This window comes from Xiphias gladius, chromosome 8 (genome assembly GCF_016859285.1).
Source record: "Xiphias gladius isolate SHS-SW01 ecotype Sanya breed wild chromosome 8, ASM1685928v1, whole genome shotgun sequence".
Lineage (NCBI taxonomy): Eukaryota > Metazoa > Chordata > Actinopteri > Istiophoriformes > Xiphiidae > Xiphias > Xiphias gladius.
The window spans coordinates 22,116,252-22,134,293 of NC_053407.1; the positions used below are offsets into that span (position 1 = coordinate 22,116,252).

General features: G+C 40.8%; 2 protein-coding genes across 7 annotated transcripts; one reads left to right on the plus strand and one right to left on the minus strand.

Annotated features, from left to right (window-relative positions):
- The first annotated feature begins 589 nt into the window (after positions 1–589).
- Positions 590–8,073, plus strand: irak4 (interleukin-1 receptor-associated kinase 4). Of its 6 annotated transcripts, none has more exons than XM_040132481.1 (11): positions 590–928; positions 1,061–1,206; positions 2,193–2,366; positions 3,072–3,235; positions 3,314–3,378; positions 3,792–3,906; positions 3,991–4,100; positions 4,412–4,598; positions 5,131–5,193; positions 5,606–5,770; positions 7,547–8,073. In XM_040132481.1, exons 1-11 carry the CDS (start codon positions 768–770, stop codon positions 7,601–7,603), a joined length of 1,407 nt encoding a protein of 468 aa, XP_039988415.1. In that variant the 5' UTR covers positions 590–767; the 3' UTR covers positions 7,604–8,073. The 6 variants fall into 6 exon arrangements, with proteins under 6 accessions (XP_039988415.1, XP_039988416.1, XP_039988417.1 ...); XM_040132482.1 differs by having other exon boundaries at positions 3,075–3,235; XM_040132483.1 differs by having other exon boundaries at positions 2,193–2,348.
- A 14-nt stretch (positions 8,074–8,087) lies between these two features.
- Positions 8,088–17,311, minus strand: twf1a (twinfilin actin-binding protein 1a). Its single transcript, XM_040132487.1, has 9 exons — positions 17,260–17,311; positions 15,590–15,670; positions 15,252–15,430; positions 13,694–13,789; positions 13,381–13,485; positions 11,144–11,269; positions 10,433–10,583; positions 10,186–10,307; positions 8,088–9,255 (listed from the first exon to the last, which is right to left on the minus strand). Exons 1-9 carry the CDS (start codon positions 17,282–17,284, stop codon positions 9,088–9,090), a joined length of 1,053 nt encoding a protein of 350 aa, XP_039988421.1. The 5' UTR covers positions 17,285–17,311; the 3' UTR covers positions 8,088–9,087.
- Between the last annotated feature and the right edge of the window lie 731 nt (positions 17,312–18,042).

Sequence of the window (18,042 nt, forward strand, 5' to 3'; positions counted from 1 at the left end):
GGGGGTCGCACTGATTCAACCACTAATACAACTGAATACAGTTTAAATGCTGGAGTAATACACAGCCTGTTAATTAAAACATCAGGTAAACTCTGCTTTGAATATACATAACGACTTAATGGATACAGAAGTCATGAGCATGCAACCGAGAAACCATAGGGGAAACATTCAAATCGTGGATCAAATTACATTTAAGTTAAAAAAAAAAAGAACATAATTATAAGTTTTTAAAAAAAGACCAAAACATATTCTCAAACATTAAGAAACATTCATAAGGAGTGAAGTCTCTTTAGTGTCCACAAGAGGGCATCGGAAAACTCTGAACCTATGGACCACCACGGGCTCTCCGTGTCCCTCTCTGTTTCCCTCTCCGCTGCTCGGTCTCGGGCAAAAAGCTGGGAGACACACGGGCAGCGGGGGGGGGAGTAAAGCGTGGCCGTATACCGGGGTGCGCACGGTGCGCAGAGGCGACCGGACCCCCCCTCTCGACCCTCGCCGCCTCGCAGTTCCCCGTTGTAGGAGGAGCCTCTCCGGCGGGGACCGGCCCGCCGTGGTGCGTTTGAGGAAGTTGCGCAATTTCGGAAAAGCCAACGCTTCGCTGGTGTGTCGGCGAAACGCCAGCCTTTGCGAGGGTTCTGCGTGTTACTGGCTGAAGTCGGCGGGGGATAATAAACACCCACAGCGGCTCCGCAAAACGCGCGGCGTCTCGGTGTAACGGTCAGACAAAAGTCCGCACCCGGGGGTTTGCCAGTTATTTCCCACGCACGATGTGTAATTCGGTGACTTCCGCCACTTACATTCGCAACCTCAGTTACAGTCTGCGTCGCAAGCTGTCCGATTTTCTGGACCCTCAAGACACTTGGAAAGATGTCATTGTCTCGATAAGAAAGCCGAGTGGGGAGGCAAGGTACTCTCAGCATCATGTGAGGTAGGCCTTTCTAGCTGGTGACATGGCAGACAAACCGATTTCTTTATTGAGTAGGCCTAGAACGCTTTAACACACTATCCATCTATCCAACTATCCAACTATCCACCTGTCCATCTGTCCTTGTCCCTTCAGGAGATTTGAAGGCCTTGTTGCACAGGGGAGAAGTCCCACGGTGGAGCTGCTGAATGACTGGGGGACCTCCAACAGCACAGTGGGTGAACTTGTGGACATTTTGAGGAGTCACAAGTTACTGGCCGCTGCAAGTGTGCTGCTCCCTGGTATGATTTATAAAACCACTCTATAATAAGCCTACACCGCTTATCTAAGGTCAGTGGCGATGACATGTAACTTTGAACAACATGCACATTTTTGGAGAGTCATCTGCATCGTCCATCCTTTTTTTTTTTTCCCCCTCCAATGTCCCATTTTCTTCGGTTCGGTCAGAGAACTAGATAACTCTGTCCAAAATGTTCAGTGAGTGAGCACAGAAACTCAAGACTTCATTCATTAATTAGTGTTTGTTTTATTACATTTACTGGTCAGGGACTATATACAGAAAACCATGAATCTCATACAAAGGAAAGAGGGGCTTTGTACCAGATTTAGCTACTTTCCATATTCAGTCCCTGGGCTCTTAAAGGTCAAGTGATCCCTGGGAAAAAGAGAGGTGCCAAACCGCACCAGCAAGGAAGGCTAATCACCACAGATGTTGCTAAAACGTAACCGCTACTAATATCAGCAACTTTAATAAGTTACAGTGGGAAAACAGTGGGAAAGAAATACTGATCCCGAATGCCAGCAAGCACCAAACAGAAAGCAGACCATGATATATCGAGTTTTAGAATGAATTTGATTTTTGTGCCATGCTGTTCAAGGGCCCTCCACATGGGATTGCATGGCATACAATAATACCACAAACTAATAAAGACTTTCAGCATTTGAAATTCGTGCTCTGAACTAAGTCAAGTAAAAAGCTGCATAATACATCAAATGCATGTTCTAAAACAGATGAAAAAGGGAAATATGAATAGAAATCTACAACATAAATACTACTACTGTACAACACATTTCATCTTTGTGTTTGTGTGTTGTCTAAATAATCTCATAATACACAAATGTTTCTATTATTTCAGAGTCTTTCACAAGAAGTTGGTTTTTAACTATATTAAAAATTCCTTCCTCAAATCAGTATATAAAAGACAATATAAAACAGACTGTATTTCATTGTGTCTTTTTTTTTTTTTCTTTATTCTTTTTTTTAAAGCACACACAGTGGAAGAGGCGAGCTCAGCAGAGGCACAGCCGGCCTCTCCAGCCGTAAACGCAGACAGTGCACTTCCAACCAGGCTACTGGAGGAGAGGGAGACACAGCCGCCGCCTGACAGCCCCATTCCGCAGCCACAGATTCTACAGGAGACCGGTGAACCAGGGCACACAGGTGGTTGCACTGTCACATCGGCGTTAATCCACATTTTAAGATGATTTAACTCGGTCACTTGGGGAGTGGCTGTTATGTGACTTCTTCTTTTGCACATGTGATGATCTGGACATGAGAGGGAAGGTCGTGAAGCGTATGGTATTAACAAACTGTCAAAGTACGTTGAAAACTTCAGCCTATTTACATGGTTGAATTGAAATATTCCCCTTGTGTGTGGAATTTCCACGATATCTGGGTCGATTAAACATTTGCTAAACTACTTCCAAATAGGCAGTGGTGGAAAAACTATTCAGATCTTTTACTTAAGCAAAAGCTGCATTGCCACAGTGTAAAAATACTCCGTTACAAATAAGTCCTGCATTCAACATCTGTAATGGTCAAAGTAATGTAAAGGAGTAAAAAAGTACATTATTTTCCTCTGAATTTGAGTGAAGTAGAAATATTAAGTAGCATAAAATCGAAATACTCCATGGAAGTGCCTCATAATATTACTTTAATACAGTAGGTGAGTAAATGTAGGTAGTTACATCCCACATCTATCTTAGTTTTATCTTAGTTCCTGAAAAGGTGACATCTTGATTCCCACAACCTGACTTAGCCGGTCAACGCTGCTGTTCAGTTGTTTTACACAATTGACCAGCAGGTGGCAGCAGTGGGGCCTTAGCCACCAAAGTCCCAATGGCACGTTTTCTGTGTGTCCCTCAGTAGACTTCTCCAGCTTCCTGTACAGTGAGCTGGTGGAGATAACTGGCAACTTTGACGACCGTCCCATGTCAGACGGCGGCAGCAGGCTTGGAGAGGGAGGCTTTGGGACGGTGTACAAAGGTCTCCTGAATGACAAACCCGTTGCGGTTAAAAAGCTCAATCAAGTAAGCGAAAACTGTTTTCGTAAGCCCATACCTTTTGTGGATACCGTAAATCACAACGCAAAACCTCATCTCATTTAGATGGACGACATTGCATCGGACGAGCTGCAAGTTCAGTTCTACCAAGAGATCCGGACTCTGAAAGCGTGAGTTTCGTCTTCTGTCGGTATCAGTGTTAATCAGTTTGCTTTAAGGTGACTCACAGGCACCTCAGAGGCATTACATTTTATCAGCTACGAGACAAGCTGTTTCTGAAGCAGGCATCTCACTCATAGTAATGGGACTTGAGAGAGTGAAAAGATTACAGGTTAGAGTAATAGTCAGGCATCAAACACACCTGTTTCAGATTTAATGGAACGCAATTATTCTACTTACTATAATTAATTGGAAAGTAAATAGGATTGTTTGATACAGATCTCGGTCATACTTTCTTTTTTGTGGTGGGTGGGGTTTTTTCCACTGATGACAACTGCTGCACATTGTGTATCGACACTGAGGAATCTACATACAGTGCATTTGTAAGTGCAGGCCTGGTTTGACGAGACTGCTCGTTCCACAGGCTGAAACATGAGAACCTGGTTGACATGGTTGGATTTTCGTGTGATGGACAGCACCCATGTTTGGTGTATGCCTTCATGGCCAACGGTTCTCTGCTAGACCGACTAGCCTGCTGGGTGAGCACCATCTACGCGCCACCGCTCCACCTTGTAGTACTTGAGCTTTCACACAGGTCAGTTGCATACCTTTTGTCCTTTTAGGAAGACAGTCCTCCACTGTCCTGGCGACAGAGATGCTTGATAGCTGAAGGGACAGCAAGAGGCCTGGAGTATCTGCACTGCAACCATCATGTCCACAGAGATGTTAAAAGGTACATAAAGTAAGGTCTCTCCTCGTTATTTTTCATTTTGGTAAATGCTCTCATTCGCTTTCTTGCGGAAAGACAGCGTCAGAGGTTTGATACCAATCTCAGACCTGTTAGTGAAGCCACAGCCAGTTAGCCAGTTAGCCAGTTAGGCTAGGTAGCCTAGCGTAGTGTAAAGACTGAAAACTGTTTCGTCGTTCTTCTTTATTGTTGTTTTTACAACTTCTGCTTTTGTTAGGATTAAACAAACAGAGTACGACGTGTTAATAGGATTCAAAAAGTGGTCACAAACCTTTTTTTTTTCTTCTTCCTCTTAGTGCAAACATCCTGTTGGATGAAAAATTTGTGGCAAAGATCTCAGACTTTGGGCTGACGAGAGCATCGGCCAAACGGACATCAACGACCATGATGACGGAGAGGATCGTGGGTACCCGTGCGTACATGGCGCCCGAGGCCCTCAGAGGAGAGATCACACCAAAGTCTGATGTCTTCAGCTTTGGAGTGGTAGGCTCTCTGCGGACACACGCGCCCCCCGACACACACACACACACACACGCACGCGCAGATGGGGATATTATGTCAGGAAAGGAAAAACTGCAAGTGTAATGTGAAATATAGAACAGAGCTCAGCACATTATTCGAGAACAAGGTTTTCCCAAAATACTGACATGTAATTGCAGGACACAAACATTGTAGTATAAATTTTTTCCCATTTGTGAAAATAAAGCTCTTTTTTGTGTATCATCTCTCATTATTTCCTACTAGAAATTCACAGTGAGTTTATGGGCACAGCTGAACTATATTAGTAGCTATAAATGTAAAAACATATCATATGACATTGGTTGAATGATTTACTGGACCAGCATTGTATAAGAATGCCTGACCTTCCATATAGTAGAGTACAGCTTATATGTCTTATTAGGACAGCTGTGGAAAGGCTACAGTGTCTGTGGAGTTACTTGGCACATGGTGGGGTAATGAAGGCTTTCTGTCGTCCAGAGCCACGTGATTAACCCCGTCTCTCTGCCATCTGCAGGTGTTGCTAGAAATACTGTCTGGACTCCCGCCAGCCAGTGAAAACCGGGAGCCACAGTTCTTGGTAAGCAGCACAAAAGGGGCTTTCACTGTGCGGCTATCAGGCCGCAGTTTGCGATGACATCTTATTAAAGGCTTTGCATTTAATTAGTAAGGGGCCGTTATCAGGTAGCAGTCCTTAAAGAGCAACCGAAACTGATTTGAAGTTTCATCTTTGCTGATCATATGCTGAGCAACTCAAGCCGCCGCTCAGGACGGTAATACACAAATCAATATTTTGGACCGTATAGCCAATGAAAATGGACGCTCCAAATCAAACATCTTCACCGTGACAAGTGCGATAATCCTCACTTGAAAACCAAGAAATATTTTCCTCAAATCGCGGCTTTTTAAAGTTTACCACTGCCGTCAGCTGTCGTGTGATTCTTTAATTTATTTATTTATTTTTTATCCCCCCCCCTCCGTCTCTCCCCCAGATGGAGGTTAGGTACGATATAGATGACGAAGACGAGGAGCTGACTCTGGAGGACTTTCTGGACAAAAAAATGAAAGACTGGGAGCTGAGCCAGGTGGAGACTACCTACTCTTTGGCTTGTAACTGTCTCCATGATCGGAAAAACAGGCGGCCAGTCATCAAACAGGTACAGTGAGGAATGACACTGGCCGATATGGAGATGTAGTGTTATAGCTAGTGTGCTGGCATCTGCACCACTTTCTACATTGCTGTAATCATTCCTCCTGTGCATTCTAGCCATGAATCGATCCTTACCTTGCACAAATCTAATGTAAGAGATGGGGGGCCCAGGTAGCAAAATGAAACTTCGAGCCCAACATATGCCGGGGTCCTCGGCCCGAGTCTGGCCCGTACACCTCCACATCTGTGATGATCCTGGCTGTTGTCCTCCAGTGTTGGCTGACAGCCAGGAGGATTTTCTGTGTGTGTGCCAGAAGTGGTCCAGGTGCGGAAGTAGCAGCTGACAATCATGCTGCACGTGGGCCAGACTTGGGCCGAGGTACAGGGTGTGTATTGAGCCAGAGGAAACACAATATGTGGCCCAAGTATTTGCCAGAATAATTTTGCTACCGGATCCACGGTTCCCATTCTTTGCAAAAATGGATTCTGAAGTTCAGGTGTAGCTTATATGGGGACTCAGCAGTCTGAGTTAAACAATTCAAGTGGGGTGTGTTTTCTGAGCGAGACTCAATGATAATTCAAATGGTTATAACAGCACACACTTTCAAAACATGCTTTGCTCAAAGGCGTCATGTTGTTGCCCTCAGGTGCTCGTTTGATTATCAGTTTTGAAAAGTTCCACAAATTGTCAGACGCAGTTGTCCTCCTGTTCAGATATCGGAAAAGGTGTGATGGGAGTGGGTTTCATATGCTGTTTGACCGTCTGGCAAGCACTTAATTTGAATAATGCGCACTCCTATACAGCAACTGATAACTCTTTCAGTGCACATATGCACATGTAAGCATTGCATTAAGGCAGACTTTCAAAGATGTGAACCTACCCTTTAAGGGACTCAGCAGCTGCAGCAGTGAATTCCAGGGAATATCACAGTGGTGGCGCTTTGGTCAAAATGAAACATTAATATTTTTCCTTTGGTCTTTTTATGAAGGGGTCAAGAAAAAGACATTTTACCCAAGTGACATAGTATTGCTATATTTAATTCACACAAATGCAAGTTCGGTTTTGATAACATAAGCGTCTGTGGTGAAGGTCTTTGTATGTTCTTCAGGACACAAAGACTAGTAACAAGACGAGTTTGCAGCCATGCTAGCAGCTGTTTGAGGTTGAAATTAGTGACGGCGGTGCTTTGAGCTAAATGCTAACCTCAGCATGCTAACATGCTGATGGTCAATAGTTAACGTTGATGTTTATCATGTTACGTAGTTTAGCAAACTTGCCTGCTAACATTTACCATGAGCACAAAGAACAGCTGAGGCTGATGGGAATGTCATTAGTCTCAGAGTTATTTGGTCATAAACCAAAGTATTGGACAAATTATAATTTTGAACCGATGATGGTGCTAGAGGTGAAGTCAGGGGGATCACCAAAGTTGTTAGACTACATCCTCTGGGGACCATTTTTGTCATCCCATAGCTGTTTGTATTCAGCTTAGACCAAAGTAGTGAACTGAGCAGCAGAATGACATTGCCATCCATGCAGCCATGCCTTCAGTGTGGCTAAAACACAAGCCAAACTATTAGTCTGTCAAACAGTGAAGGATCTGAGACGGGTAGGTATCACATGGGATTTGCTGTAGCCTTGAGTAGATGAATTTTTTTTCTTTCTGTATCTGATGTAAGGTTCTATTCTCTATATGTAAATGACAAAATACAAAAGCTCATCCATTTTTTTTTATTGTACACTGTGTATTTTAGTTATTAATATTAATATCTGTCTCAACAGGTCCTGTCCGAGCTTAAAGGGGTGGTCAAAAGCATATCGCTGGATTTTCAGCTGTAGCATCTTAGAGAAGATACGGGATATCTGAGCCGGCTCCAATCAGTGCACAGACTGATAATTACTGTACATTTCCTTCTCAACAGTTGTATATAAATGAATGTTGCTTGTTGTCTGTGACAAAGAAGAATTTTTGTATCAGTATCTTTTTCTATAATAATTAATAGAATTTGTTTTTACTTTATTTTAAATAATTCACTATATTTTTGGTAAGAAGCATATAGCTAAGTTTTTACAGTTGTAACAGTTACAGAAGTACTGCAGTATACTGAAATATAATTAAGCATTTTGTGAGGCTGTTACGTAATAAGGTTTGATGGCTTAGTATCTTGAAAAGGCAGAAAACAATTTTTCTTAATATTGCTTTTCTCGTGCATTTATTGTGAAGACAGTAAAAGGAAAACAATGAATGAAACAAAATGTGTGATTTAAATATTTTTATTTTTCTTCTTTTAAAAGAAAGATTTGTAAGAAAACAAATAAGACCAAACATGATTTTTTTTTTTTCTTATAATGACACTGTATGAATATAAAGGGGATTTCCCTTCAAACATGAGGTGAGCGTAGTAGTTTGTCTAATATTAATCAGCAGACCAGTGGATGTTGCAACATTTTGATCAAGGTACTTATAGAACTCCCTTGCCTATCCGGTTGCTTGGCTTTCCCTCTCATATGGGAACCAGCAAAATTTGAGTAGCTTCCTCTTAGTGAAGGCTGAGGATGTATCGATGTAATATTTCTGGAAGCCCCTGTTCTTTCCACTGTGATCCTCACCTACACTGACAATCACCAGAACAGACCAGACTCTCTTAATCATAGAGCATCACACAGCTACAATATGTACATTTACAGCACTTGCATAGAAAAATAAGTTTCTCAGCAGATGATTCTTCATGTAAACCACAGTTATATCAAAAAAGAAGTAAATTTCCAATATAAAATGTACTGTTAAAATGAATCAACAGACACAAGTGGGATACTTATATCTTTTCTGTTTTGGAGCACCTCATTGTGCAAACAGTAGGAGACAAATGTAAAAGACATTAAACAGGGAAACATGAATTGACACAGACTGAAGGAATGCAAGTTAAGAATTCGAGCATGTGAACTCAAAATGGGGAAATTTCATCATATTGGCGCAAGTTCACAGTCGCACTAACATTTTTTAAGTCTCAGCTGGCAACGATGAAAAACCTCAAGTTTGACTTGTTTGGGCCTCTTTGAATCATTGTGAATTAAGTTTGGTGAATGTACTAACATACATAAATATGCTTCCATTTGGCAAGCTACAAATGGAATTTCTGAAGTGTGTCACTGCTCAGTTGTCCTTGGCGTGCATAGTTGGCTCTCTGGGTGACATGTGGGAATTTGAGGTTGTCGTCTTATTCTTTTAAACAAGCGTGTCAAATATGATTTCCCCCATCACAGGAATGTTCCACTGTGGAACTTGCTCAGGGTGGAGGTGGTGGTCGGGTGCTGAGGTCTGTTCAATCTTCCTCCTCTCCGTCTGCGGGTGGTCGGGTGATGCGGCGGACACCCCTCTTCCCCGCAGGGCCTTTGGGTTTGGCAAAGGCCTGCTTGTGTGCATGCTGCTTGGGATGCACCTCCTCATACAGGAAATCGCTGGTCAGTTCGTCCCCATTATCGATCTCCAACTGGAAAACAGAAAGAAAATATAAGCAGATGAACCAGACTGTAAAACTGACTTCAAATCATACTCTTAAAAGGAATATATGTACTTTTTGGCCATTACAGGATGTTTTTGATGTCCATCAGTTACAAATACCATTTCAAAAGTCTGTACGATCCATACCACTCACACTACCTCATGAATTTACTTGTCAAAACTCATTCTCAGTCAGCTTCAGAAAGTTGTAATGGTTTTGGTTATTTCATATTAGACATTTGTTCCTTGTCTGTACTTTCTCACTGGTTGGAAGTGAGCAAGGCTAATAGGAAAAGTGATGCTACGTGCTTTTGTGCATAAACAAACATTAAGCATATTTGAATGAAAATCCAGTGATAGTCACTTCCTGGTCAATCAAATCTGATCAAACTAGGGCTACAACTAACAACTATTTTAGTTATCAAGGAATTTGCTGATTATTTTCGTCATTTATCGAATAATCGTTTTGTCTATGTCAGAAAATAATATAATAAATGTCCATAATTTATTCAAATAGCTTGTTTTATTCAACTAACAGTCCAAAATGCGAAAATGTTCAATTTACTGTCATATATGACAAAGAGCAGCACATCTTCACATTTGAGAAGCTGGAACTAGTGAATGTTTGGTATTTTTGCTTGAAAAATGACAAACAATGAATCCACTATCAAAATAGCTGCAGATTAATTTACTGTCAATTGACCAATTGTTGTAGCTCTAGATGAAGCCACACCCACACAGTCTTGACAAGGCAAGACGAATTTTTTTTTTTTTTAACTTTAACTTTTATTATTGCTGCTTTAGTCATGAAGATACATAGTCGAGCTTTAAACCAAAGTTTTCCAAAGTTTCTGTCAAAAATGATCCAGATTCTTATGGTGTTAACCACAACCTGTTACCATGGTAAAATGTTTCTTACCTTTTTCTCAATCTCAATCCGGAGGTTGTTTTCCACCATGTCCACCAAAGGATTTTTGCAGCTGGAATACAGCATCCTCTCTCGGATGCTACACTTGTACCCGGGCATAGAATAGATGAAGACTGCAAAAGCAAAAAGGACAATGAGAGGAACGGACACAAAGTACCATCCAAAGCAACATTAAAAAACTACAGAAATAACAGGGGGTATGTCAGCTGTTCGTGATCACTTGTGAGAATCTATTCACCTATGGACTCCAAGTAGTCGCCTTCGTGGGAATGTTTGTAGAGGAAGAAGTGGTAACGTGCAGAATCTTTAGGGATTCTCATTGGCAGGTCTTTCAACTCTGTCGGCTCAGTGCTGCACAACCGAATCAGCTCCTGTTCAGCGTCTACTTGCTGTTGACAAAGGAAATAAAGAAAATAAAAAAAGTTACTCTCATGGTGGGTGATGTGCGCATGTGATCACAAAGTCCCTGCTTTGAATTCCAGACCATAAGGGAAATCTGGGTGTGGACAGTGAATAACAAACCATTCCCCCTCCATCTCAGGTGTGTCTGAATAAAACACTTATTTAACAGTTGCTTGTGTGCTGCTCAGCGGTCGCCAGTGAGCCTTCAGTGGTTAAGAGAACAAAACATACTGCTTTCTGGAAAAGCTTTTAGGCTAGCAAACAAAAAGGGAACCGAGACAAGGTCGCAAGAGTAACAATTATTCCTTTGTACTTTGCACTGATCTGATCTGGTGACACAAAAGCTTTGAATTTCAATGAGAAGAACTGACACAAAGGCTTTTTGGGCAAAAGGATCCATTGTGTCAGTCTGTAAACAACTCCTGACCAAAAACGTCTCCATCTCTCCAAACATATAAGATAAAAGGCAGAGAATGTATTTGCTTATTCAGGTTATTGACCTGGCAAAGGTTGCATTTTCACCAATGATTTGCTCCTAGGAACTCACCAGTTGCACATAGTTTATTTTCTTGTCTCTAAAATGTTCAAGTGCTGCAACAGCATCTTTGTGAATAGGGAAAGCCACTCCCTGCAGAGTCTGCTGCTTGGTGTCCACACTGATGTCCGTCTGCACCTGAACACACCACAAACATACCAGAAAAACATGAGTCACTTAAGCCTTCTGTTCTCCCGCCATGGTCACTATCACACACTAAACAAAAACAGCTGTGTTAATGAGATCATTAATTAGGCTGATCAGTGCATTACTTAGCAAATATTTGCTTTCAAATAAACACATGGGTTGTATTAATATGAATACATTAACATAAGTATATTCTTTATTAATATGCACATTTATGCAGAAACATGCTCCAACACCTAAATAAATTACTGAATCTACAGAGAGAACCTGTGGTATACAGCACTTAGGCCATTTCTATTTTCTTCTAAGTTAAGAAAGTTCTTGACTTGTTATTTTCACAAGACTGTGATTATATATACACACACACGTCCAGATGCTACTATGACCACATTATGCTGACATGCTTGTGGCCTACGTCATTATGCTGACTATTCGAAGTTATGGGCAGAACAAATGTTACTCTTAAATTCAGCTCTTTTCTTTAAATTCAGTCACGTGAGGGGACAAACCAACGTTCTTTCAAAGCATTCACAGGTTTCCACTGGAGATTTTGGTGTCCTAACGACTTGTGAAATAGAATAAATGTTCGTTTTTTTAGTATAAAGATTTACAAGTGCAACAAGCAGCCTAAATGCTGGAGCATGATGATTACAGATGAGGTGCTTGTATCGGAAATGACGAGGCACCTCCACAACAATCACAGAAAACTGGAAACGTTGGGAGGATTACACTGATGGATTGTATCTATTTTTAGAACCCTGTTCACACAAAATGAAATGCCGTGCAAACATGATTGAGCCTCCGATGTAGCAACCTCGCATACCAAAAGGGATTGTGGGTCTTTTATCCATCTGCTTAGTAAGAGGCAGGAAGTCTCCAAGGCATGCCAATGATAAATATTTTCAAAGCCTCTTTTTCATCCAGGCGGTACAGATTAATGGTATATTATCTTGCTTCAGCAGCTGGTCAAGTGGGACGAGCACAAACCTCACTCCCCATTTGCTGTGCTGCTTTTAATTGACCATACTTTGGAGAGGGACTGTGCTGTTCAAAGCACTTCCATATATGGTAAGAAAGACAGTTCTTGTTAATGCGGCAGACTGGGAGGGCAGCAATCAGAACAGGTTGTTTCTCAAAAGAAGACGAGTTAATTCGGGTTCATTCGCAGGAATAAACCAACAAACCACCAAAGTATGAAAAGTGAAACTTCACATGCTGCTTTTTTTCCCACTTTCTGTCTGGTGGAGTCTATCTGGGCATAGCCCTACAGTGTTTCACATCAGCAGTGTAAATACTCTGCCGGCGTCATCAGCAGCAAGCAATGGGTGTCATATTACAGTATTTCTCGGTCTTATCACTGCTACCGACAAAGGCAAAGCACAATGATACCGCTCACCTGTGCTCCATGCAGAATCACTGCCAGGTACTCAAAGCTACAAAGCCGTGTCATTTGCACATAGCTCTCTCAACACGGAAATATGAGACATGAACACTCATCAAGGGCTCTTCTTTAACCACTTTGTTGCTCAGGCTGAACAAGGTTTACGGCTGTAAAACAAGACTTTTTAAATGGCGCTATGAGGTTGAGCTGTACAAGCCTAATAGATTCCTCCCTGCATACAAACTGCCTCTCTAGTGCACCAGCATCTTTGCACAGTGTTGATACTGCCGGGCAAGAATATGCAGACGTGCACTGCTGCTGACCTTGTGTTGTTTGGAAGGATGCATCGCTGGCCTTCATTGATACTCTGTATCTGATACTACTGTGTCTGGTGGGATTTAAAGCTTACAACACAGGACATGTGATTAGGAGGAACACTGCTGTGAGCTGAGGTAAGCTTTTTTTCCCCCCCATCAACTGAAGCCTCAGTGTTTGAGGATGACGTAGTGTCACCCCTTTTCAGAACTGAAACAGAGAACAAGCCTAATCCAAACCCACTTCAGAACACATCACGCCACACAACCTGTCGACAGACTGTGTACACAAGCACTGAAGTACATTATTTCCCCTAAGATGATCTCAAATGGAAACGATGACCGAGAGAAGAAATCTCAATTACTTGTCTGAGTTTTTGTGTTTGCTTGTACGTGTGTATTTTTACCTCGTTTAGTTTAATCTGCCTCAGTTCCTCCTCTGCTGCAGTGAGGGGCAGGGGAGCCGCCTGAGAGGTCAGATATTTCCTGTATCCACTGAGATTCAGATCATCCTGAGGGCCAAAATAAATGGTACGATCATACATCACACAGCAACACAGACTGACACACTAATACATCATTGCTCAGATCAGCAGAACGTCTAAGACTGAAGCTTAACATGTTAAAATAAGGCTTCCAATGCTTTTCGAGTGATGCTTAAGTGCATAAAAGAGCCTTTCACATCATTTCAAGCGTTGTTGTATGATCAATCTGACAAACCTTAGTGGTAGCGAAAATCTCATCCTTGATGTGTCCACCTCCAAACTCTTTTTTCAGTGTGGCTCTGGTAGCAGCATATAACATTTTATGTCGCACCTGTTAAGAATATGAAGAAAATGTTTTTCATTCAGAAGGCTTGTTTAAAAAAAAAAAAAAAAAATTAAGACATTTTTTAAATGGCCTGGAATTTTATTTATCTTTTTCTTCTCTCTTTTTGCTTTGTTATGAGTTTTTATTACGGTTTCTTATAGAAATAATAAAATAAATAATACAGTATGGAAAAACAGGCATTCATGTTATACGCCTGAATATAACTAATTGTGCTTCATGGTTGCTTATATTCTTGCAACCACTTCACTGAATAAAGGTGACCTGTGTGCATAAACAAAGTTTTGGTTTACATTCAGTGTTATCAAGCAAAATGCACTGTGTGAATCCTTGAGGTCTAACAAACGTGTTGAATCCATTTCCTCCCTCACAGGCCAATAAGCCAATTTGATCATTTTGAAATCTGAATTGTTTACATCCATATGTAGTTGCTAAAAAAAAAAAAATCTTCTCCCTTCCTTTTGCTGGTGCCTTAGAACATTTCTTGGTGGTAACATTAATTTTAGATTACAAAAACTATTAAAAAGGGCAACCCTATCATGAACACATTGCTCCATTGTGCTACTAGTGGTCAAAAACTCCACAGGGTACCTTTAAATGCCCCCTGAAACTTGTGATTTTATTTCATTCATTTATTATTTTATTTTATTTTATTTTATTTTATTTACAGTTGACTTGACATTTCAAATCAAAAATTAGACCTCACTTTGTCTAAACCAAAAGTGAACACACTAAACGAATTCAGTCAGGACAGCAGCATGCAATGGTTGTGAAATGATTTTTGCAACTTCCAGACAAGCCTCAACCTGAAGCCCTCTGCTTTGAGCTGGAGGGAAGGAATGTTAAGCTCAACTCTGTCTTTCAGAAAGCGAATTTTAGCTCAGTTCCACCATAGAGTTATAGAGCTACAAAATCCTGCATGGCATTTTATTTTGGCACTGGCCTCTACTTGCAACATTCCTCTTTCCACTGCTACAGAAACAGCATTTGAATGTCTATTCGTCATGGCTATTTTGAATCGTTGTGACTCTACACTACAAGTGGTTCATCAAATTTCAGTGGAACCAAATGACAATAACTTAGGTGACACTGTATGAGTCCAGAACACAGCAAACACAAAAATCCCAAGGAAATAACAAGGAAAAACACAATGTGATCATCCTATATCACCTAAAAGAACTAACAGGGAGAATTTTAAGTCAGAGATGAGATGTTTAGGGTGAGCACCATGTTATTTGGCAAACACCATAATTTACTTATATTTAGATTTCAAGAGGTCTGGTAGGAAATAATGAATGCACCGATGCCGACATTTATCCAGTTTTTCATCTAGCATACAAAGAATTGCTGCCTTGATGTGGTAAGCCCCACCCATCTGACACTCAAAGCAGAGGAGGGCAAATGCCATGTAGTGTGGACAGCTATTCATTAAGACCGGCAGTTTTCTTACAGTAGAGTGGTCTGGTGACCAGGCCAGGAAGATCCACTCGTAGCCCTGGTTGTTAGCGGAGTCCAGCCGGTACAGAATGTAGCAGGGCACGTCATCCTCCAGGAGAGGCAGCACTAAGGAGTCATACTCCTGGTCCCACTTCTTTGATGCTTTTCTGGTGGCCCCCAAAGTCAACTGCTCTGGAAGGCAGATGTGTGCGACACAAATTTCAGCAGTGCATGGGCTTGGTAGTCATGCTGACATTCTAATGTCAGCCTTTGCAGAGATTTGGGTAGAAGCATGAATTAGTAATTTTCTTGGCAGCGGAAGCCGTAAACAAACTCTGGGACACTGCTTACCATCCTCAATGATGATCTTTAAGACTCGATATTGGTCTCCGCTCTTGGCACTGGCAAAGATATCCTTTACATCATTACCCGCTGAAAAAACAGACAGTGAAGGGTTCTGTTTTAATCTGTTTTAAACAGATGCTTGCTTGACAAGATCGCACTCTTGCTAATGTGGCCATTTTAAGCCCTGGATTCTACATTTGCATCTAAAAGCTTGATGAATCTTAATAACCTGTGAAAACAACCAAACATTAGACATTATACAAAGAATATACAATTATTCTCGCACATGAATTTAATAACACATGGCAGAATAACAAGTATCCATTATATTTCGCTTTTAAACACGCTCTAAGGAACTCCATGTTCCTATATCTGGGCAACAAATAAACAAAATCTGAACTGCAAAACACTACATTTTATTATAATTTATGATAACCAGAAGACAAAGCAGCAACACTACAATTTGTTAGCTTTCAGGGTTTTGCTCGGGAACACTTCAGGAGTACTAATGTGACTGACGGCTGACAACCTTTGACCCAAAACCCGGGCCTAATAACACTTGTCTCCAATTTGCATTCAAACTAGCGTCTTAATGATTTTTACTTGCGGTGACTCTGCAGTTTTCCATCCTGCCAAAGCTTGAGAACATGCCCAACTAAAAATATATGTAAGACTAAAATATGATTGCTTGTTTGTTTTTTTTTAAGATAAAACATGCAGGAGGGTTGAATGGCAAAACTGTTTCCTATGACACGGACAGGAAGGTAAATGGTTAGAAACCATAATACATTTTAAACATTTTCAGCTATACATGGGTGCTGTGTCTATAAATGGAAACCGTTTACTAAGAATAGGTATTGCATTGGGCTCTGCACAAATGTAAAAAATTAGCTTAGAGTTTTGAGGGAAAAACTTGTGTCTTTTCCAGAATAACTACACTAATTATGACAGGTGGAGAATATAAACACACATAGGCTCAACACAACTGATAATATTCAAATTTACATTTAAGATAATTTATATAAAAGACCTGTTTTGAACGGTGGCCTGGGCTTAGTACAGACATTTACAATCGCTACATCTCCCTGTCTGTTATTAACTCAGCTAAATTGCATATTGTTTTACTTCGGGCTAAACAAAATTGTGACCACAGACTTTAAACAATTCCGCGCCTCTACTGCCATACATAACAGGGCGTCCCGCCCTACTGAAATCCATTTTTCACTGAAATCCAATAACCCAATGCCGGTGGTGCCAGTGGTATTTTTCACATTTGTGGGAACACCGACCGGTCTGCCAGGCCAGCAGTTTGTTTAAATGAAGGCGTCGCCCATCCATTCAGAAGGCTAAACTAACGTTGCGGGATTTAAGCCCCACATAGAGCATAAAAGGCTTTTGTAGTGTGAAACAAAGACGGAGTATCCGTGATTTAGGCGGCCCGTACACTGGCTGAAGACTCTTTTGGGATTCATAGTCCTCAAAGTGCTCAAACAGGGCACCGCTGGTCACACACATCACGGCAGCCCAGAGCTAGCTAGGAGTGGCTAGCTAACTTGACGCTAGCTTCTCGTTGCAATGAATTGTTGCAGGTACCTATAGCTCGCCCGGGAAATCACACACTCGCACAACCGGACACACAAAGACAGAGACACTGAAAGCAGAGAAACGCAATCTACCTTGAATGCCGGTTTGATGTGACATTGTGTCTTTCGTCGGATAAAGGGCTGGTGCAGCTGATCAGGCGAAACCAGGGCAGAGAAGCAGGAAGAGAACTACATCGACAAGACCCACCCCAAGTGTGTCGTCATCAACATCGAAATCACATTTTTTATTTATTTATTTATTTATTTATACATACATATATCGATATATACATATCTATCTATCTATCTATAAATATATATATCTATCTATATATCTATATTACATATCTATATATTTATATACATATCTATAAATCTATATATCTGGATATATAGATATAGATATAGATATATAGATATATATATGATATATCGATATATATATGATATATAGATATATATATATGATATATAGATATATATATACACAGATATATAGATAGATATATCTATAAATATATATATATATATCTATATATAGATTAAGATATATATCAAAAGTAAAAGTCCTGCATTCAAAATCCCATTAAGTAAAAGTATGCAGTGTATTATTGGATTACTATGCATAAACTTGTAAGCAGCATTTTAACGTGGTAGTCCCTGGTCGAGAAGGGGACGATTTTAAATACTTCATACTTAAAATCGTGCAGTTCGATCTGTATCAATGCATCATATTTTATAAGCTTATCATTTCTTTTTTACGCTAGATCTGAATCTGCAAAGTAACTAGTAACTATAGCTTTCAGATATAAAAAAAAGGTCAGTATTCACTTCTTAAATGTAGTGGAGTAGAAGTATCATAAGCACAGTATGTGA

Excerpts from the sequence above, each read along its gene's own strand:
- irak4 (XM_040132481.1), top strand. The coding sequence starts at position 768 with ATGTGTAATTCGGTGACTTCCGCCACTTACATTCGCAACCTCAGTTAC. Across the intron at positions 929-1,060 it reads TACTCTCAGCATCATGTGAG|GAGATTTGAAGGCCTTGTTG; the intron begins GTAGGCCTTTCT and ends TTGTCCCTTCAG. Across the intron at positions 5,771-7,546 it reads GGCGGCCAGTCATCAAACAG|GTCCTGTCCGAGCTTAAAGG; the intron begins GTACAGTGAGGA and ends CTGTCTCAACAG.
- twf1a (XM_040132487.1), bottom strand. The coding sequence starts at position 17,284 with ATGTCACATCAAACCGGCATTCAAG. Across the intron at positions 13,486-13,693 it reads AGATTTTCGCTACCACTAAG|GATGATCTGAATCTCAGTGG; the intron begins GTTTGTCAGATT and ends TTTGGCCCTCAG. Across the intron at positions 10,584-11,143 it reads AAATAAACTATGTGCAACTG|CAAGTAGACGCTGAACAGGA; the intron begins GTGAGTTCCTAG and ends CTTTGTCAACAG.